At 45.8% G+C, this 21,204-nt stretch overlaps 1 protein-coding gene and 1 pseudogene across 2 annotated transcripts; both read right to left on the bottom strand.

Annotated features, from left to right (window-relative positions):
* Positions 1 to 458: 458 nt before the first annotated feature.
* On the bottom strand, positions 459 to 8,232 carry LGALSL (galectin like). Of its 2 annotated transcripts, none has more exons than XM_036108639.2 (5): positions 7,757 to 8,232; positions 6,876 to 6,947; positions 6,637 to 6,725; positions 5,583 to 5,760; positions 459 to 3,590 (listed from the first exon to the last, which is right to left on the bottom strand). In XM_036108639.2, the coding sequence occupies exons 1-5, from the start codon at positions 7,790 to 7,792 to the stop codon at positions 3,447 to 3,449; spliced, it is 519 nt and encodes a 172-aa protein (XP_035964532.1). In that variant the 5' UTR covers positions 7,793 to 8,232; the 3' UTR covers positions 459 to 3,446. The 2 variants fall into 2 exon arrangements, with proteins under 2 accessions (XP_035964532.1, XP_035964533.1); XM_036108640.2 differs by lacking the exon at positions 7,757 to 8,232 and adding an exon at positions 7,481 to 7,706.
* A 6,677-nt stretch (positions 8,233 to 14,909) lies between these two features.
* Positions 14,910 to 16,571, bottom strand: LOC118546011 (large ribosomal subunit protein eL19 pseudogene; annotated as a pseudogene).
* Positions 16,572 to 21,204: the final 4,633 nt, after the last annotated feature.

A 21,204-nucleotide genomic window follows, 5' to 3' on the forward strand; every position in this document is an offset into this window, starting at 1 on the left:
TACTGCATATAAACTGTATTAAAAAAAACCCCATTGGAGGCGCCTGGGTGGCTCAGTTGTTAAGGGTCTGCCTTCGGCTCAGGTCATGATCCCAGGGTCCTGGGATCGAGTCCCACATCGGGCTCCCTGCTCAGCGGGAAGCCTGCTTCTCCCTCTCCCACTCCCCCTGCTTGTGTTCCCTCTCTGTCTTGCTCTCTGTCAAATAAATAAATAAATAAATAAATAAATAAATAAAATCTTTAAACAACAACAGCAAAAAAAACCCATTGCACATACAACATAAACTCATTAGGTCTCCGAGACACTCTCCTTTCCTTGATCAGTTTATGAAGGTGGGAAACATGAACAACTGGTCTTGGGAGTATACATGAAAGCGAGGGAACACTGCCATACCATATGGCTTAGGCTAAGTATACCCTACCTGGCACCAAATTTAGCATTTTATAAACTGGAAACCATTTTGTAGAAAATTCCTTTATTATAGTGCAAATAACTTTCAGCAGTGACATAATAATGTAAGAACACATTTAGCAACATTTTACACCACGCAGTAAATAAGAAAGTGTTTCTTTGAAAATATGTCATCATAAGAACATTATTCCTACATTAATGCCGGAAAATGCCAAGGCTGTTTCTCTCAAGGCAACAGGGCTCCCTCCCTCTTTTTGGATATTTCCTTCTTAACAGAAATGAAAGGATTTGCCATTTTAACAAGCCACCATCATTTCCCAGAGCGACTTCTTAGGGGGTTTTGAACTGAGGTTGGCAAGATTTGAAATGGGGTTTCTGATTTTAAAAAAATAATAATTTTAAGACAATTCTGGGACAGCCCAGAAAGTAGAAGTCACTTCTATTAGTTTTTAAGTAGATACATACATTCACTCCAATTTTGATGCAGAAATGGACAGATTGTCTAAAGCCTGCCTTTTATTCCCCCAGAGCCTGATTGTTATTTATACTCCTTGGTTTTGGTCATGTTGCAAAATTAGGGCTCTGGTCAGAAATAACTCCTTACATACCGAAATGCTTTCCTGTGAAGCTTTAAATTGCACTTTCCACCCTGAATTCCCACCTTAGACCTCACATGCCAATGAGAGGCAAGAACATTGTTTCCAGTTTACAGCTAATGCGTAACACAGCCTACCCCCTGCTAATTGAGCTATACCTGAATCAAACCATCACATCATTTAGATTAATTCCAACAGGCTTAACCAAGAGGTTCCCACTGGGCCTCCCAGAGAAAGGAAGGGTTAACCGTGTATCTTTACACTGAGCTGCCCAAGGGCTTGGCAGCTAAGCGGTTAGCTGATAGGTAGAACAGTGTCACTTCCAATTAGCCACAAGCCCAGCTCCTCTGGTTTCTGCTGAATTATGCAGTGTGTGGGGATGGAGGGCCACTCAAAGGAAACCTCCCGTGGGGGGTCTTCCACCAAAACCCCTACAAATACGGTTCAGGGTACCCTCGAAGTGTCCGCACGAACACGCCTCAAAATCTAGCGGCTTTATAAACCACCAGAAGTGAATCACAGGCTTGAAAGTACCTGGAGCCAAAGAACAGCCCTCTTGGCTGAATATGGCTGATTAAGTCAGCTGGTACATAAAGCTTTTCAACGCTCAGCCAGTCTTGTTGGATAAGGTTATCTTCTTATATAACACAATGGAACTGTGCTAAATAGTTTCAAAGTTGAGAAGTAACCAAATATATCACCTATAAAAAAATTCACGATTTTAGTTTGCTTTTTTCTTAGACTTTGGTACTGAAACACTGTCTACATTCTCGACACATGAAAATGACGTGGCCACTTCCGTGCCTCTGCATGTTGTGTAAAAAAACTCAAAAGCAAAGCAGGACAAGGACATGTCATAACATAATGCAGTAGGCTGTACAAACAAAACCTAAATTATATATAAATACATCCCCACCCCAGCTCCCCCTTGTCCCTCCCCACTACCTGACCAAAGCAGTGCCAAGGGTCCTTCTCTCCAGGGCCAGTGCAGTTTGTGAAGCCCGGCACCCAGGACTCCAGCCATCCCTTGCCGTGCGGTGATATTCACACCACTGCCTCCTCCTGGAGATGCTCTGCTGTCCGATCAGCTCCACAAACGCAGGGAAACCCCTACAGCTTAATTTGAAACATTCACACTATGGGCTGGACTCCAGGGATCTGGAGTTCTGGGAGTTAACCTTCCAGATAAACTAACTGGATCATTTCCTAATCTGGATCCCCCCTTATCCTAATGTCTCAGCACAGCTAACACAGTAGGAAGCATCCTCTCCTCTGAAGTTCCAAAGGCACTGCTTAGAGATATTGGTGAGGGTCACATAATAAAAGTAATACAATGAGCTAACAGCTTAAGTTGATATAAATTATTTCCAAGTAAGTTATTTGGGGCCATTTGCTTCTGCTTTACACTGCATTCCAGAATCATTTTCATAGTACACTTTTGAAAGTTTATATAATAGTTATTTTAAAAATTGTCTCCGCAATCACCTCTTACATGTTTTCAATTAGTTTAATAACAACTTAACAAGCTGTTATAAAGACCTAGGTAAAAGTAGTTAATTAGTCTTAAGGAAGCCAATACTGTGCTAATTCACAGTAAAGAGAAAACGTGATATAAATAGAATTTATGTAATCGTCGATTACTTGAAAAGCAGTTTTATCAAAATGTTGCAAACTTTTCCCAAAAGCACTTACAGCAATTTATATCAAGAGATCCTAAGTTTAGGGGTATGGAAGATACAATTCTTTCATGACTGTAATATGTAATCTTCCCCTTTGGACCTAAGATATCTGTACATTCAAAAGTTCGTAACTTGCTGTTTTTGAGACATTAATCATTCTCTAATACGTACACTGAGTATAAATAAATAACTACGAGAAAGCTTTAAAAATCTGAATTAACGTTATGCTGTGCAAAAACCAAAAAACAAGAATAAATCCAAAACAAAACCAACCAAACCTTGAACAACCTACATTCTATGTAAATACCCTGACTAAAATGTTGGTTGTGCTACACACTTCACTTCAGTGCAGAAATGAGTTGATCTCGGTGTACCATCTTTGTTGGCGGTGGTGGTAAGTCTCAAGCACTTTTGTTTCTAAGTATCCCCTTGCTTTGAAAAGATGAATAACTTGCTACCAAATCACAAATTATCACAAATCCATGTCAGTTTAGTCTGAATAAAATCCAGCATAAATGTATTACTTTGTTCTGGAAATATTGGCTCGGTGTCTTTGTTCTGACAGCTTCCTAAGGGCAAACCACAGTTTGAAGTTGTCGTTTTGGGTTTAAACTGCACAGAAAGAAGAGACAGTGAAGCCTGCTTTTTGTTTTTGTTTTCTTTTTAGGTCTCCAGATCTGGCGAGGACACTGCTTCCAGACCCACAGTCAGACAGTTGTGGCACCTGATCCTATGTGACATAGAGGTGGTTTAAACAGCATCAGCCAAGCTTAGTGATCTGGAGGTCCCCGTTGATCTTTATGGTGTCGATTGCAGATAACGTCTGAATGCGGTGGTAGAAATCAAAAAGTTGGTGTCCATCCACAAACACTCTGAAGCGTGGGTGCTCACAGAGAATTTCCACCTGGAAGAAACAAAATCATAAGCTCAATTCACAATTTCAGTGAACCCTGATGGGGAGAACACACACACAATACTTCAGTTTAGAGAAAGGCAACATCTTCAGTGGTTCTCGAACCTTGGGATCATACAGAAGTACAACACAGGCTGCTGGACGCCACCCCCCCAAAATTTTCGATTTAGTAGGTCAAGGGTCAGATCTAAGAATCTGCATTTCCATCACATTCTAACATGACGCTGCTATTGCTGGAATGAGGAACACACCTTGTGAACCATTGTTCTTCACTCTTCAATATCCTTTAAAGATTTTAATTGTTCATGCTTGACCACTTCTCCGTTCTCTTTGTACTCCAGGAAGTAACATAAAGCAGCACAGATTTATTTATATGGCACTTAAGGCCTCCACGGTCATCCCCTGAACCCACCCCACCCTCAGAGGAGACCCTCGCAGAGATAAACTGGCACCCACTTAGTAGCATGTAATAACAGTCCAGGCACTCAACCATGGTAAACACTAAAGCAGAGAGAAGGTTACAAAGTAATTACCATTGGATCAAGGATGTGTAATTAACAAGGCTTTGTCAGGCCAAACACAAATGCTGATTCCATATGGTAAAAGCTTTTTCTTCCTCTTTTCCTTAAGGAATTCACCATAGATTTTAATCACTGGTTCTGTGCTATGTATTTATTAAAAGCATTGGTGGCCACCATGTAAGAAGAGACTTCATTTGTGATATTAGTCACATTTAATTCATATTATTCCTAAAATTATATCACCAAGAAGGGCCAATTTCATTTCAGTTTGGTTGTTGGGGAGCATTATATTCCTCTTGGCAGACAGAAGCTCTGGTTACTCATACTCATGAGCTACGCATTAAGATTCATCATTAAGAAACTGTCACAGTCAAAAAAAAAAAAAAGAAAGAAAGAAACTGTCATAGTCAAGAGGAGCCTAAGGGGCCATTATTCTAGAGAAGGGCGGAGGGCACGGGTAATATGTACGGGGACCTTCCCCAGACTATGATTAGAAGGGCAACAATCTCAATTCTATCACTGACTAAAAGTCATGGATTCTTTTTCCGCCCCCACCACATGTTATGATGAGAAGAAAAATTATTACTTCTTCATAAGGCCCTTGTAAATGTCTAGATGAAGAGCAACAGGTTAAGGGTAGTTGTGCTTTTATTAGGCTTATATGCAACACGGAGCTTCTCACTGAGCTGTTATTATTGTGATGGATGTTAACAGGTGTAATACAGACAACTTCACCAGGCCTGGTATTTCAATAAATCCTTTCCTAACACATTACCCACATTACCTGCATCTCTTACTTGGCACTGCCCTTCATAAGGAAGGTGCTACGAATGTTGCTTGGCTGGATGGGAAGTCTGGGCTGTGCTTCCTGCCCACTAGAGGGTGGAGAGCCAAGTTATACCCATCCGGGCCCAAGGGAAGGAATTTGCCAGCCACACAGCCGGTGACAATACAACAGACTGAGGCTTCTTAACCCAGAGGGAGACACAAGGACCAGACCTCATTAGCAAAAGTAACAAGAGAAAATGAAAAGATTATCACTATTGTTCTTAAAAAAAGTCACCACTAATAAGGTTTAGGGCTCCTTATAGGTTGAAAAAAAATGAGGAAATTTCTAGCACTTATTATTTATTAATCAATCAGGATATTTTGGGACAGGTATAGATTACGTGCCTAGTACTAGGTTGAGTACTACATAGAAAAGTATTTGTTCTTAACAATCTGGACGTGGGTTTATTTACTAAATCTACTGGCTAAACAGAGCCAAGAGCTACTATGGTGAGTATTAGTTCATATCAGCAAACAGAGCTCTTTTGATCATTTTTCTTTTTTTCACCATCAGGTGACAAATTTCCTAGACATGCAAAAATTGTGGCTGCTTAAAGCATTCTTGGCGTACGCCAGAGGAGCAGAGCACCATCACCCCGCCAGTGGCTGCAGTGGAAGCGCTCGAGGTACTCACCCTGAATGGCTGGTCTGGGATGAATGGAAAGTAAGGGATTGTGGACTGTTCTTCACCTCTTTCGCCAGATATACAAGAATTTCTGAGTAGTTGCCGGTCTGTGAACACAGCTTTGAGTTCAATGGCCACATCGGCGGGAGGGTCTTCGGAGTCACCACAGGTCAAGCTGATGGCAAAACTGAAAAGAACATCGTTTCATTTATTCTGGGTTTGGCTATCATCGACCCAGGCTCCCACAGTTCCTCTTTCTCCTTGGGGTTTGTCTGCTTTGAATGGGCCACTACTCTTTACATAGGAGATTAGACTATGTATGGAGGAGGAGGATTACAGTGAAGCCAGGTATTTTATTTATTTTATTTTCAAAATTTTCTTTAAGAATTTATTTGACAGAGAGAGACACAACTAGAGAGGGAACACAAGCAGGGGGAGTGGGAGAGGGAGAAGCAGGCTTCCCGCTGAGGCAGGAGCCAGATTCGGGGCTCGATCCCAGGACCCTGGGATCATGACCTGAGCCAAAGGCAGACGCTTAATGACTGAGCCACCCAGGCGCCCCCAAGCCAGGTATTTTAATACCGAAAGGAGGCTGTGGTAAGAACTTCGGTGGAGTTGAACATGACTAACATTAGGGATTTCAGATACCCCAAACCACCCACACATCTGTGTCTTAATCCATTTCAGAATTCTCAAAAACAGCCCCAGAAACTGACCAGAGGAAATAATATCTTGTAATATTTGCTTGTCATTTATATTGGTAGATCTTGCTCCAAGCACCATGTTTAAAAACCCTTAAAAAAAATCCTTTGGCTTCCTCAAGGGTCAAAGAGAAAATGATGTGGGCCTATATTTATAATCTCTGATATAAATAGCTGTCTGGAGAAATGATGGCTGGGATTCATACACATTCTTTTCATGGGAACGTGGTACTTTCTTGGCACTTCCAACTAGCAACACTGGCCACAGGGAGAAGAGGAGGAGCAAGCAACCACAACAAGAGTGGGCAGGGCCTTGTAACTGCCTGATAAGCTTTGGGGGTAACAAGGACTCTCTGGCTTACCTCTCTGGGTTGAGGTCTACAATGCCCATCACCAGCACCTTCTTGCCTGGTCTCATGCCACCTTTAATATGCCCACAAAATGGAACTATCTGCAAAGGAGGACAAGAGAAACAGGAGGTGTACCGCCTGTCGGGGCAGAGCCAAGCCCTCAGATCCCGAGGACCTGACCCATCAGAACATGCAATTAGAAAGGAAAAGGGTGCAGGCAGAGACACAGAGCCCGGAACGAAATCACTTACCAGGCGTGGGAAGTACACGTCGGCTTGAACTGGAGAGCCCAAGGAGTTGTTTAAATGCCCATCATCTAGTTTCTAAAAATAGCAGCACACAGATTGGCTTTCCAGAGGCTCTAGTTTTAGGGGGCGTGGGGGCTGGGAGGAGCAGGGGAGGGAGTGGGGAAGCACCTACACAGATCTGGCTGAATCCAGCAGCCTTCACCGGACACAGGCAGTGTCTGCGGCTGCTGCCACCCCACAGCCCACTGAATAACCTCAGAAAGCCCGGGAACAAAACCCGTCCTTCCCACCCGGTAGCTCAGCTTCTGAAGATCCCCAGACCTTCAGATCTAGATCAAAATCCAGGTCGAGGCACGCCGGGGAGCCAGAGCCCCGCGTCGGAGGAGGGGAGGCCCCTCTTCAACCGCAAACGCCTCTGGACCCGCAGTCGCCCAGGCCTGTCCTGAGGGACATGGCTGGGGTGCAGGGCCGCTCTCAACTTCTCTCGGGGGCCCGAGGGCCAGACCCATTTCCAAGGGGGAATCCCCGGGACGTCGGAGGCGGCCGCGGGGCGCGCGCCCCAGACACACTCGCACAAGCGCACACTCACACGTGCAACGTGCACACACCTGGCCGCCGGCTGCAATGGCACCGCGGGGGCAGTCGGTCACCCCCACGCCGCCGTCCGCCCCCATGCACCCTCTCTCCGGTGCACCCGGGGCACCCCGCCTGCCCCCCAGGCCGGCCACTCACAGCCGGCGCTCGCTAACAGGTACCGGGCGCCTTCCCACGCCGGGGGCGCCGGGCTGGGCCTCAGCCTTGTCTACGCCGCAGCCAGGCTGAGCAGGCGGCGGCGTGCGGGGCCGCGGGAGAGGGGCGCCTCGCGTGCACCCCTCCGCACTCACCACCGCGGTATCGCTGTCGGCCACCGATCCCGCCATCTTCTTGCACGGCGCGCCGGGGTGCACGGCTGGCGGCCCGGCGGCGGCGGCGGCGGGGGACGTGGGACGCGGCGCGCGGGCGGGGATCCCGGGGCGGTCCTGCGCCGGGCGGGGGCGCGGGTCCGAGGCTGGCCCGGCGCGCGCACACACCACACACACTCGGGCGCGCACGCGCGCGCACGCCAGGGGCCAGGCGCCGACCCGGCAGGCTGGGCTGGGGTGGAGGGGGAAGGGAGCGGGAGGGCGGCGCGGGTCGGGAGGTCGGAGGTGGCCGCCGCTGCCGGCACCGGGGCTGCCGAGTCGGGGCTGCTTTCTTCCTCGGGGTGCTGCTGTCGCCTCCCGAGGCAGAAAGGTGACCAGGGCCACGTCGCGCTGGCCCTGGGAGGCATTTAAAGGCCGCCGGGGCCCGGCTCGGGAACCGGGAACAGGGCGGGGACCCGGCTGGGCTGCCGCGGCTTGCTCAGCTTGCCCTGCCCCTCGGCCATTGGAAGGTGGCGGGAGGCTGAAAGGGGGAGGGACGGGCCAGTCGCAGCCGGGGCGTGCGGGAGGGCGGGGGCCCTGGGGGCTGGGGAAGTAAGGACCAGGGCCTGCCAGGTGACAGGTGCTTGTGACACCTTCGCCCCTCCCTTCCAGCCAACCTCCTTCCTTCTGTCACGTCCTGGGGCAGGTGGAACGGTGGAGGCCGAGGTCGAGGGAGGACTGGAGGGTGGGGACGGTATTCCAGAGCTCCAGATTTCTTTCAGAAAATTCCAACAAAGTGGAAGAGAAGATTCGTTCGGCCCTCTAGGGTAGAAGGATAATGAGAGGGCTCTAGATTTGCGTAAATAAATATTTGACCCGAAAGCAAGAGGCAGGGAAGACTCAGGGTAAGGACTTTTTTTTTTTAAATCCCAGGAGGCTAGATACAGAATAGGCCTCTCTCTCCCTTGTGGACTGATGGGCAGGCCTGGGCGACCCTGGAGGCTCTCCAGGACAGGGGTCTGGCTATGTCTTACCAAGCGGAACCGCTCCCAGTGAGTCCTCAGCCCCCCTGGGCCCTGTTTTTCACACGTCACCTGCTCAGTGTGGGCCAATAAGTTTCTCACTGGGAAACTCCTTATATCCTCTGTGGAGTAATTCCCAGGGGTACACCCCTCTTTTAGTCCAAGGCACAAATTCCTTTTTGGTATTTTTTTTTTTTTTTTTAAGATTTTATTTATTTATTCATGAGAGACAGAGAGAGAGAGAGAGAGAGGCAGAGGGAGAAGCAGGCTCCCAAGGAGCAGGGAGCCCGATGCGGGACTCGATCCCAGGACCCTGGGATCATGACCTGAGCCGAAAAAGGCAGACGCTTAACGACTGAGCCACACAGGCACCCGATTATGTAACTTCTTAGATAAAGCTGTATCAACATACCCTCTATTAGGTGACATCTTGGTTTAAACATTCCATTGCATGAATCACCAGGGTGTTTTACACTAATAAGCAGGGAGCATGTGTGACATGCTGCAGTCCCAGAGGGGCCCTCACAGGCTCCCTTCCGGCCAGTGCTGCTGGCTTTGTGGCCTGGAACATCACTGCAGCTTTTGGGTCTTAGCTTTCCCCTTATGGACCAGAGCTAATCGTAGTAACCTCGGTCCAGTAGGGAGAATTACCTGCACACATCTGTATGCCACAGTCCTATCCTTTGTATGCTCTGAAGTAGAGACTCAAATGCAACACAGTTGTGGTTCACATTTTTTATCTTGTTTGCAAGTCTTAGCTCAAAATCACACCTTAGTGATTGTTTAAAATATATAGGCAGTTATAAGAAACCATGGACATTTTGAAAGCCCACTTGGATATATCTCGGTTTCTGAGAGTCTGGTATGGGGAAAAACCATCGAAGTCATTTTTTTGTCATTAGTTGAGTGTGACAGAATACATCTTGGTGGTTAAAGAGCCTGTGCCCTGGGTTCAAATCCTGTCTCTACAGTTTACTAGCTGAGTGATCTTGGACAAGTGTCTAAGCTTTTCTGTGCCTTAATTTCTTCACCTGTGAATCAGAGATGACAGTGCTGATGCTAGTGGCTTCTTGTTGGGAAGGTGAAGTAAATGGGTTCTTGGACCTTCCTTAGAATAGTACCTGGCACATAGTAGCACTCACTCTGCAAAAATGCTCAGTGCGTGCCATGCACCAGGCACTGGGGATCCAGCAGGGATTTTGTCTGTTGAACTTCTAGTGGGGAAAGGCAGTCCATCAACAAAAAAAATACATAATATGTCAGGCAGTAAAAGTGCTAGAAAAAAATAGGAAAGAAAGTAAGGTGGGAGAGAGAGATAGGAGGTGGAGTGGTGTTATTTACATAGGGGTGGGCAGGGAAGCCACCTCTGGTAAAGTGATGTTTGATAAGACCCCTGAAGAAAGGGAAGGGGGAGGGAGTCCTTTGGAAGTCTGGAAGAAGAGGTTTCTGGTGGAGGGAACTGCAAGGAAAAAGTCCCAGGTGAAGTATGTGAAGAGTGTTGGGTGCTTCGACAGAAGAGATAAATAATTACCAATAAAATAGGCCCCATAGACCATGTGAGGATTGGCTTTTACTTGAGAGAGGGGGGAAGACATTGGAAGTTTCTGAGCAAAGGAGTGACATAGTTTTTCCTCTGTTATAGATGCATCCCTCTGGCTGCTGTGTGGAGTGGCCTTTGTGGGGCGGGGAGTGCCCAGGAGGGAGGGTACAAGCAGGACTCCTCCATATAATGGTGGCTCAGACACCCGGTGGAAGTGATAAAGATGCGAGAAGCCATGGGCCCTTGATAAGTCTTAGCTGTTACCATTATGAAGCTTTGAGAGTTCATATTGACTTCTGAGCCTGTTTCCTCACCTGCAAAATGAAGGGTTGGGTTCATTCATCATTCCTTCTTAGCTCTTAGAAAGTTCTTGGGGTTCCTGAAAAGATGTGTAAATACCATCTGAATTTGAATGGGTTTGAGAGTAAGGGCTGCTGAATGAAAGCAATCTTGGGTTGACTCTTGGCTTGATAAGTGATTTTATAAGGTGAAGAATAATCCTTTGATTTGTTTTGTAAGTGGAGTTGAAGATGTTTGGATTGCTTGAGATGTGTTTCTTACATCTTGGGAATTTAAAGAACAGGAAGGTACTGAACCGTCCCAGAGTACTTTAACGTGGAAAATTGCCTTTTATCCCCAAAATGCTTCATTCCTTCTCAGTCTACAGAATGACTCATTTTAAATATGAAGAGGAAGGAGAAAGCCTAAATGAATTTTTTATTCTAATTAAAGCTGAACAGAGTCAAACTACTTTTTACAGGGAAAAGTTATTAGCAAATTAATGAATTATAGAGCTTTAATTTATTTTTATTCTTAGTTGTGTAGAGAAGGCAGACTGCTCTCTACTCGGATTTCAGGCATTTGTGTCTAAAACAACGTTAACCAAGACTGTGACCCTTTTATGAGGTGCACCAGTGAAATTTCAAGATGAACTGCACTACTACTGGAAAATGCTAAAAAGGCCAAAGAAGGGGGGGAAGGCAGTCAAACAGATGGTTAACATCAAAAAAGAAGTATAAACAGGTCTTTGAAGATTTTGCTAAATGATCTTCCCAGATGAAAAGAGTAGATCACTTCCTTTTTTCCTTCCCATTTAATGTGTTTTATTCACATGTGTGCAGGCCGCATTTCTAATATTGGGAGGAGACTACAGCATTGATGTCAATTAAACAACTATTTTATGGGTATTGTTTTGTTCTATGATACCATGGACCAAAAAGAAATACTTGAAAAGGCCCAAGTCTTGTCTTGGAGGAGCTCACAGCTCACTCTGGGAACCAATGGCAGAATGTCGTGGTTGGTAAGGTAATAAAGGCCTCACATTTATAGCCCGAGCACTGAGCGGGGGAGTCAGTTGCATTCGGGGGCTTAAGGCAGCTTCCTGGAGGAGGTGGCAAATTTCTGATCAAAGGTGTACAGCGACTTCCACAGTCCCGAAAAAGCATGTCTTCAAACACCACATCACAGCTCCATTTATGGCCTGAATTCTAAATCCAGGCTTCTCTGTTCTCTCTGGCCCAGCAGCTAGCTAAAGCCATGTCTCAGAGGTGGCGTTTTTGTCTCCCGCCCTGGTACAGATGGACATGCCTTGTTCCCTTGCCCTGAGCCTGCCTTTGTAGGCTTTCTGCGGGCCCCGACCCCCTCGGCCTGACTTTGACCTTCTGACCACCTGTTTCCTGTGTGTGTATAGACACATTGGCTGGAGCAGGTTTTCCTAACCTCAACGCCATTGACATTGTAGGCTGGGAAATCCTTTGTTGTGGGGGGCTGTCCTGTGCATTGTAGGATGTTGAGCACTAGATGACAGTAATGTCACCCCCTACTCCGACATTGACAAATGTACCCCATGGGGTGCGGGTGGGGAGTGCAAAATTGCCTCCCATTCAGGACCTGCTATCTAGAAGGTGCTTTAAGATTCCTATTATTCAGAGGCGCCTGGGTCGCTCAGTTGTTAAGCATCTGCCTTCGGCTCGGGTCATGATTCCAGGGTCCTGGGATTGAGCCCCACATCGGGCTCCCTGATCAGCGGGGAGTCTGTTTCTCCCTCTCCACCTGCCGCTCTCCCTGCTTTGTGCTCTCTCTCTCTCTCAAATAAATAAATAAAATCTTTTTAAAAAAAGATTCCTATTATTCATATTTTTATACATGATATGAAATTTATCCAATCTAATCTAGAGTAAACTTGCACATCAGAAACGCCTCCTTTTGTATTTGGTGAGTCATTGCTTCCTGATACTACATGAGCACTTCACCAGTGGTCGCACAAAGAACACCTAAGATGAAGGGGGACCTGTGCAAGCCCCTGTAGCTATAAGTCCCAGCTCAAAATGTCTTTGTAATATTGAGAAATTTGCATTCTGTTTTATCATACTGCCATGTTTATTTCTGATATAAACCTAATGTGCTCCCTACACCCTTAAATACAGTAAAATTGAAGCATCCCAAGTGTTTACCTTCTTTTATCCTGTGGCTTGATGCCCTCCCCACCCCAGGCCCCAAAGGATGGTTGCAGCCTCTTTTGAGGAATGACACCGCACAGTTTTATAGGCCTGTCAGGCTTTCCACTCTCCATAATTGTTTTTGCCAGGCCAGTCTCTGCTCATGATAAATATTCATGTAAGCGGCAAAATACACAAAGTCAGCATCCTTTTGCTTACCTAGTTGGTAGGAGGGCACACATTTATCAAGCTCTTTTTCTATATTTCAATACATGATTAAAGTTCTTAATTATTGTAGGAACTATGCCCACCGTTATCAAATAATTATTTTAGACATGCATACATTTGTGTTGTACCAAAGTAATCAGGGGACAACCATAAAACTTGGCAGTCAATGGCAGTTCCTAACATTTCATTATTTTCAGTTTATTTATGAGGAAACTAGAACCAGCCTCCTGCTTGTGTTTTAATTACGGGCACAAGAAGGATTGATTTCAGAAAAACTCTTCGCTGAGGAAGAGAATACTGAGCCCATCCCCCCGAGGCTTCAGAGGTACTTGCTCTTTCCTACCCAGGGGATGTCACTGTGGGCCCTTTAGTGTGTGTGAGAGCCGCTGGGGTGCACCCCGTCCTGAGAGCTCACTCCCGGGAAGGGTGACAAGAGCTGCCAGGGAAGTGAAAGCCTTCTGCCGAGGAAAACAAAGAACACTTCCAACGTTTGGAATTGGCAGCTTGAATGAAAGATATTTTAAGATTCTCTCCAGCATGGCATTGGGCGTATCCTGAGAGCTGAGGATGTGCTTCTGGGCCTTCTCCCCAGCCTCACCTTTCGGTGATTCCGAGAGGCGGATCTGGTCTTCAGCCAGTCTTTTTGCCAATAAAGAATGTGACGGGCCTGTGTGACTGCGCCCCAGGCCTAATTTCACTCTTCTCATTATGCTTGATGTTTCTGTTTTCATTTGCTGGTTTATAGTCCTCCCTTTTATTGCATCTGTGATTTTACTTTCTTGTTGTCAAGTGGCAGAAAGGGTTTCTTAGTTTTGTAGTTTCATGGAAACTTGCGTGGCTCAGCTGGGTGGAAGGAGATCAACACATTTGGATTTAGCAGTCATTTGGAGGTCCCAGCTAGTGGGGAGGAAAACTCAGGTGGCAGGCTGCCAGGTGGTCATTTGGGTTTTAGAGGAAATGTGGTTGGGTGACACAGATTTCTGGATTTCTTACAAGGTGAGCTACACAGAGTAGGGATTAACAGAGCGCAGCTTCTCAGCAGACCACCAGCCAGGAGAGACCTGGAAATTTAAACTTGGCATCCAAATTTGACCAATCAAAGAGATTCAGAGAAAACAGATTTCATTTATTTATTCATTCGTTTATTATTTATTTATTATTCTTTATGGAGCTGGGCTCCGTTTTGGTCATCATTATGATAATTTTTTACTTTCCAAAGAAGAAGAAGAAGAAGGAGAAGGAGAAGGAGAAGAAGGAGAAGAAGGAGAAGAAGGAGAAGAAGAAAAACAACCATACACATGCTTGCACTTAAAATACTTGCCTTCTTCTTCGATATGACTTTCTTTTTTCTTTTTATTATTATGTTATGTTAATCACCATACATTACATCATTAGTTTTTGATGTAGTGTTCCATGATTCATTGTTTGCCTATAACACCCAGTGCTCCATGCAGAACGTGCCCTCTTTAATACCCATCACCAGGCTAACCCATCACCCCACGCCCCTCCCCTCTAGAACCCTCAGTTTGTTTCTCAGAGTCCATAGTCTCTCATGGTTCGTCTCCCCCTCCAATTTCCCCCCCTTCATTCTTCCCCTCCTGCAATCTTCTTCTTCTTTTTTTTTTTAACATATAATGTATTATTTGTTTCAGAGGTACAGGTCTGTGATTCAACAGCCTTACACAATTCACAGTGCTCACCATAGCACATAACCTCCCCAATGTCCATCACCCAGCCACCCCATCCCTCCCACCCCCCACCACTCCAGCAACCCTCAGTTTGTTTCCTGAGATTAAGAATTCCTCATATCAGTGTCCATATGACTTTCTTAAGGGTATCTCTGGTCTCCTCAGATTGTAGATTCCTTCCCTGCACACTGCCTCTTCCATCTGAAAATATTCAGAATGGGTCTAAGAGCTCCCCGCCAACGTGGTGATATAGCCCAGAAAATAGAAATAAAATGTTTTGAATCCAGAGACTGGTTACATTCCACTTCCAATCAGATAACACATTTTCTATCTAAATTTAGATTATCTGCTACATGTTTATTTTAGGTCTGAATTGTTTAAATGATTAATTTATCTCACAGAGAAAGATTAAATGACGAGTTGAAGAAAACGTTTTACATAGCAGAAGAAGTTCACATTGGCAGTCTACACTGATTAAACTCCTCACATTTCATTCATTCACAACCTTGGCCTGAGTTGGTTAGTGTCGCTCCTACACCTAAGAATAAGTTGGAACTCTATAAATTCAGTAGGGCTTGGCCTAGGCATGACTTTTCAAGATTGCTGGTGAGCGTGCCTGTGTGTGTGTGTGTGTGTGTGTGTGTCTCAAGGCTGGGTTGAATGGGGACAGAGGGAAATTTTCAACTTATCTTAAAAGCCAATCCTCATTTTAATTACCAAGAATAAACACAAGTAAATTGGGGAGAGGAACCAAGGGAAAACTCCATCAAGAGAAGAGAGGAAACTCATGCTTTAAAAAAAAGTTGGGTTTGTTTTTTGTTTGTTTGCTTGTTTGGGTGTTTTTGAAATGAGTGAGGCAGAGACACAAGTATTAAATTTATATCCTTTGAAGCTTTCTCTGTTAAGCCAAGTCCCCCTTAACACTAATCTGGAATCTGCCCTCATACAACTGGATTCCTGGCCAATCCTGCCCACCTCACACATCGGTTGCACTTAATGATGCAAAATAGCTCATTTCCCTGGTAATCCCAGCTTCTCCCCTGGACAGGTTGGTCCACTTCCTTCCTGGTCTTTTAGATTCCTCCCTACTCCTTCTATTAGCTCTGGGCTCTCCTGGGCAGATTCTTCCTCCACCCATCTTTAGTGAGTATGTTCTCAGCCTGAAAGAAAATTAAAAACAAACACATCCTGTTTACATTCGGTCCTTCTTTGGAAGGCAGAAGTCCCTGTCTTTCAGGAGGCCAATACTCATCTCTCTCTCTCCCCTTCCCTTTTTGGCAGATAAAGGTTTGTTTTAGTGAATAACTGATCTGTGTTATTGCCAAAGCCACTAGGTACAGACGAAAGAGAGGGAGTTTTATTTCTTGGTCTCTTCCTCCTTGGACAGAGTCTTGATGATTTCCTCTTTCTTGGCCTGGAGCCACTCTTCACAGCCCTTGTGTGCTTCCTTGGTCTTTGATCTGCGGGCCTCAGCCTGGTCAGCTGGAAGCTTCTGGCAAGCCTTGTCTGCCTTCAGCTTGTGGATGTGTTCCACGAGAATCCGCTTGTTTATGAACACGTAACCCTTCACTTTCAGGTACAGGCTGGGAGACATGGTGGTCAGTCTCTGGCGCAGAATACCTTCTCAGGCATTCCAGCGTTACCTCTTCTCTTACCAATGCCCTTCTGGCGGGCCAAAGGGTTTTTCCGGCACCGAGCACGGGAACGGACAGTCACAGGCTTCCGGATGATCAGTCCGTCTTTGATCAGTTTCCGGATCTGCTGACGGGCGCGGGTGATCTCATTGGTCTCACTGGGGCCAACCAGGCCTTCTTTTTGCCACAGCACAGTACGCGGGAGGCAAGCCTCTTCTGAAGCCCGAGCACAGCATGGCTGCAGCTGCAGTGACGAAAAGAAAGCCATCCTTTTTAATTTTAGTCACTGTTGACAGACTGATGCCATAGCCGGGACAGGCCAGAAAGTATCATCCTATTTCAAGCCAAAGTGATATAGCTAACAAGTATTCTAGAGAAGTTACAACCAAGGGTTGGCTCTAGATGATTTATACAGACAAGCCAATGCTAGATACGCTATAAAAGGAAATAAGAAGGAATGGGCTTAGTGAGGACAGACGATGGGTACCATTTCTGAGTATGGGCAGGATGAGTGTTTTTTCAGGTCTAGTGATGGTTTTAATCTATAATACTGCTCATTCTCAGTGGCCTCCTAGTGGCACATAAAACAGCCACAGGTTCACCTAAAAGCCTTTGAAATAATGACACAATGCTAAAATAGAGTGTCACCCAGGAATCCAGGAGACGCCGTTATCTTTTAGTAATTGTAGCTCAGCTCCCTTCTTCAATGTTGAGCTTGTGTTTGGTCAGCATGGTCTTTTAAAAAATAAGTTGTACCACATCAACCCTCCTTAAGATCACTTGGTGGGTTCTCCTCGTATTTAGAATGAAACCTTAACTCCTTTCTGTGGCTTTTAAGGCCTATGGGATCTAGCCCTATGTCTCCAACTTCCCCTGGGGGCCACACTCTCCCTTGCTCAGCTGCTCTTCAGCCAAAACTGGCCTCCCTGCTGTTCTTCCAGCAGCCAAGTACACTTACTGCTCAGGGTCTTCTCATTTGCTGTTCCTCCTGCCTGGAATGCACTTTTCTGATCTGTCACCCTTCCATTCTTACATGTCCCCTCCCCTTCCCTAATTTAGGCCCTGGCCCGCATCTTTACTGTATCCTCAACTTCTCCACAGTATTTAACCTCCATCTTTAATCATCTTGTTTATTAGTTGGCGTGGCCTTTCCACACCAGAGGGTAAGGGCCTCAAGAGCAGGCTGTTTTCTTTCTTCTTCATGAAGGAGGTGAAACTGGGCACAACCACAGATCCACAGATGAAATATAACCTCAGAGCTGTTGAGGACGCCAGGGTCCCAAGGCCAGAGTCCACTCATTTCCCTCCTGTTACACAGCCTGAGAACAATCCACCTTGGGTTGTAAAGACGGCACTGAGCTGTCCTTCCCACCACTGAGAAGTCTTGATTCTAGAAGCCATCAGTTATATCTAAATTCATGTTAGCCATTGGGAGAAATTGCCGAACCTAAATTTAAAACATCAGAAAATACCCTTGTAAGCAAGAAAAAATTGAGTTGGTAAGAGCAAGCACAGAAAAGATAATAGCGAAAAAAAATCCTAAAGCATAAACATAGCAATACAATAGTTAATACCGGCGGTATTGTTTCCTCATCCTGATTAGGGAGACTCTCAGGCTCTTTAAAGTAACCTGATGTTGAACATTAATTATAACCTCTTCTCTAAGAGGGATGAGTGGTGAAGGTGCTGCCTTTCCAGATTCCTTATTTAATTTTATTTAACAAGCACTGACAGAGTGTTCACTGTACTTCAGGGACTTCTCTAAATACCTGACAAATGCCATCTCAGGTTGTGGTCTCTGGAAGCAGTAGTCGAGACAGAGTTTGGGCTGCTTCTTAGGAATTAACACCTTGGAAGAGAAGGGGAGAAAGCAGGAAAATGTCAGACTGCAATGCGGCTCAACAAAGCCTTGGCCAGCCTGGCAGGGAGCTTGAGGCGAGTGCTGCCCAGCAGCGTCCTGCATCAGACCAGAATGGCCTGCCTTTATACCCCGCCTCACTTAGTCACCAAATGTGGGCTCCCCTAGAAAGGGCACGGCCTCAGGCAAGTCTGCTGGCTGAGCCGCACTGAAGTTGCTGAGAGCTGGAGTCTGCTCAGTCTCCTTTCTGCACCTGGGCAGCAAGGTCGCCCTTGAAGGGGGATCTGGGCAGTGCATCTTCGTGTCTGTTCAACTATTAACTCATTTAACCCTCAGACAATCCTAGGAGGTAAGTCCTTTAATCCTTCCCATCTTACAGATGAGAAAACGGAGGCACGGAGAAATTAATTAACTTGCCAAATTAGGTCAGGTAGCAGAGGTGAGATTCGACCCAGGCAGTGTGGCTCCAGATTCAGAGCTCTTAACAGCTCAGCTGTGCTGTCTTAGCTGTTACTTCAGAGAGGGTTGAACATAGCCTAAAAATAGTAACAGCAGCAATTTTGTTTGTTATTAGTTCTTTCTAAGGTCCTGCAGCCTGCCTCTCTCTCTCTCTCTCTCTCTCTGTGTGTGTGTGTGTGTGTGTGTTTGTGGTGTGCATGCTTGCCTGGTACTAGTGAATTTATTAAGAACAACGTCAAAAGAATGATCATTTTGGGTGGCCTACTACATTCACCTGTAAAAAATCTAAGAATCAGGACTAGATGCTGAGGGGCAATGACTGGGCTGAAGTCCAGAACAAGATGACATGTGCTAAGCTTCTCATGCTGGCCTGGAAGAAGGAAGGGCCCCTTCGGAGTTTAGGGTGAGAGAGTGAGTAGGTAGAAGAAAGGTACTAAAATGCAGGGCAAGACCAATCCTGTGCTCTGCCAGTCACAGCAGTGAGGGCTTAGCTAAGAACGCCTGAAGGAATGGCAGGTGGCACATGGGAAGAGGGTAAAGGAAGGAGAGTGAGGCTCAGCAGCAGGGAGCACGGTGGGCCCTGGGCCCTTCAGAGGGGGTGAAAGACAGGGGTCTGGGCAGCAGAGGAGGTAAGAGACAGGGGTCTGGGCTGCTCCTCAGAGGTGAACTGTGTGGACTTAGAGGAGGAGAGAAAAGAGGAAATCCAGAACATTTTTTCCATCACCATTTTTGGCTTTATACACACACATACTCTTTTAAAGATATTTTTAAATCATTTCCTATATTATGGAATTAGACTTCTTATTTCTAAAGACCAGGCTTAGGTAAGGGAGAGATCCAAAGATGAGGAGTTTTATTTTGGATGACGCAGAATACACATCTCCCACTACGTGCAATTCTATCTCTGTCCAGAAGAGCTCACAGAGTAGCAGTCATTATCCTTAAGACTTTTAGCTCCAGTAGGATTTAGTGGCTTCCCATTCCTTTTGCTGGAGTTTGGTAAAATCCCCTCTTTGAGCCTGAAGAGAAATTTTGTTTTAATCCCTCTCTACCTTTATTTACATGTGAAATCCTGGTTCGAAAGGCTGGGACAAAACTTGGCAGTAAGTGCTCTTTGCAAAAATAGTCATCAGGAATAACATTCAGCAACATGCTGTGTAAACTTCCCAGCAGACCAAATGCGTTCTTTGAGCCGGAGGGATTAAAGGATTCTACCTGGGATCTGAATAAAGGTCATTCTTGCTACTGAACTGACTCTATTGCCGTCGCTGACCCGTACGTGAGCAGGTTCTTTTCCTTCTCACAAGCTCTGTCCCATTCTCTTAGGGATATTTCAACAAGATTTACCCATTTTCATAACACCTAAAGCTGTCTTAGAAAACTTACCCTATAGCTTGCAGCATAACAGTACTCTAAAGAATTCACAAAGCAAAGCAAGTATGTAGATGTTAAAAAGTAATTTACAACTAAGGGGAAACTCGTGATGCCAAGTGCAGATCTTACTTAGAGTAGATACTTGAACTCCTTTATGACACTGAACCAAACTGGGAGAATGTAAAGAGGTGTCTCTGTATCTGGAGTACAGTGTGTTTCTACTGCCATCCTCTTGAAAACGAGCATGGTTTCAAAGAAACACAGCTGTTTCCTGGAGCAGATGGTTTGTATCTGGGGTGGGGGACAAATAATTTCTTCCTGAACTCTATAGGATTTTACTGAAGAATGTGTCCCCAAATGTGACAGGCCTTATGAAGGCAGAAGCAGGAAGAAGTCTGGAGGGTCATCATCCAGCAGAAGGGGTTGAGTGATGGTGGAAGGGAGAGGAGAGATCTTGACATTTTCATGGCCTCCATTTCTCTTTGATGATTCTGAGCTGCCTTTCTGCAGTCACTTCTCAGCTGGGCATAGTGCAGGGGACCCAATGAAAATGAGCCCGACTCCAGGTAGTACTGAAAAGGTGGGCTGTTTCACAATTTGAGATGCCTATATTTAGTCCTTAGACGCTGCACATGGAAGCTACCTCTGCTTCTAGAATGTTTGTCTCTCCCAAGAAGCTCGATTTGGTATCAAAAAGTGAACTGCTTTGGAGGTACCTGGGTGGTGCAGTCAGTGAAGTCTCCAAGTCTTGGTTTCGGCTCAGGTCCTGGTCTCAGGGTTGTGAGATTGAGCCCGAAGTTGGACTCCACGATCAGCGGGGAGTCTGCTTGAGATTCTCTCTTCCTCCGCCCCTCCACTCCCCAGCTCTCTCCCTCTCTCTCGCTCTAAAGTCAATAAATAAATCTTGAAAAAAAAAAGTGAACTGCTTCATTGAATGCTATTCTCACAAGCAAAACCAGGATACGTTCTTGTGAAAAATCTAAGCATTGGCCCACCTAGAGATGAAATTGCTGGATCATAGGGAATGCACATCTAATAGTTTTGTGGATACTACTAGGTTTCTGTCCAGCACAGTTGTACCAACTAGACACATTTTTACTCCCATGTGTGATGCATCTCCACTCAGCTGAACCACCCTTAGGACAAATTCATTTCCCCCTTCTAAAAAACAAAGACAGGGGCGCCTGGGTGGCTCAGTCGTTGGGCTTCT

Source organism: Halichoerus grypus, chromosome 10, assembly GCF_964656455.1.
Source record: "Halichoerus grypus chromosome 10, mHalGry1.hap1.1, whole genome shotgun sequence".
Classification (NCBI taxonomy): domain Eukaryota; kingdom Metazoa; phylum Chordata; class Mammalia; order Carnivora; family Phocidae; genus Halichoerus; species Halichoerus grypus.

Coding starts and splice junctions, on each gene's coding strand:
- LGALSL (XM_036108640.2), bottom strand. CDS start 7,546: ATGGGGGCGGACGGCGGCGTGGGGGTGACCGACTGCCCCCGCGGTGCC. Junction 5,761..6,636: donor GTAGACCTCAACCCAGAGAG/GTAAGCCAGAGA, acceptor TGTTCTTTTCAG/TTTTGCCATCAGCTTGACCT. Junction 3,591..5,582: donor TCCCAGACCAGCCATTCAGG/GTGAGTACCTCG, acceptor TGTTTCTTCCAG/GTGGAAATTCTCTGTGAGCA.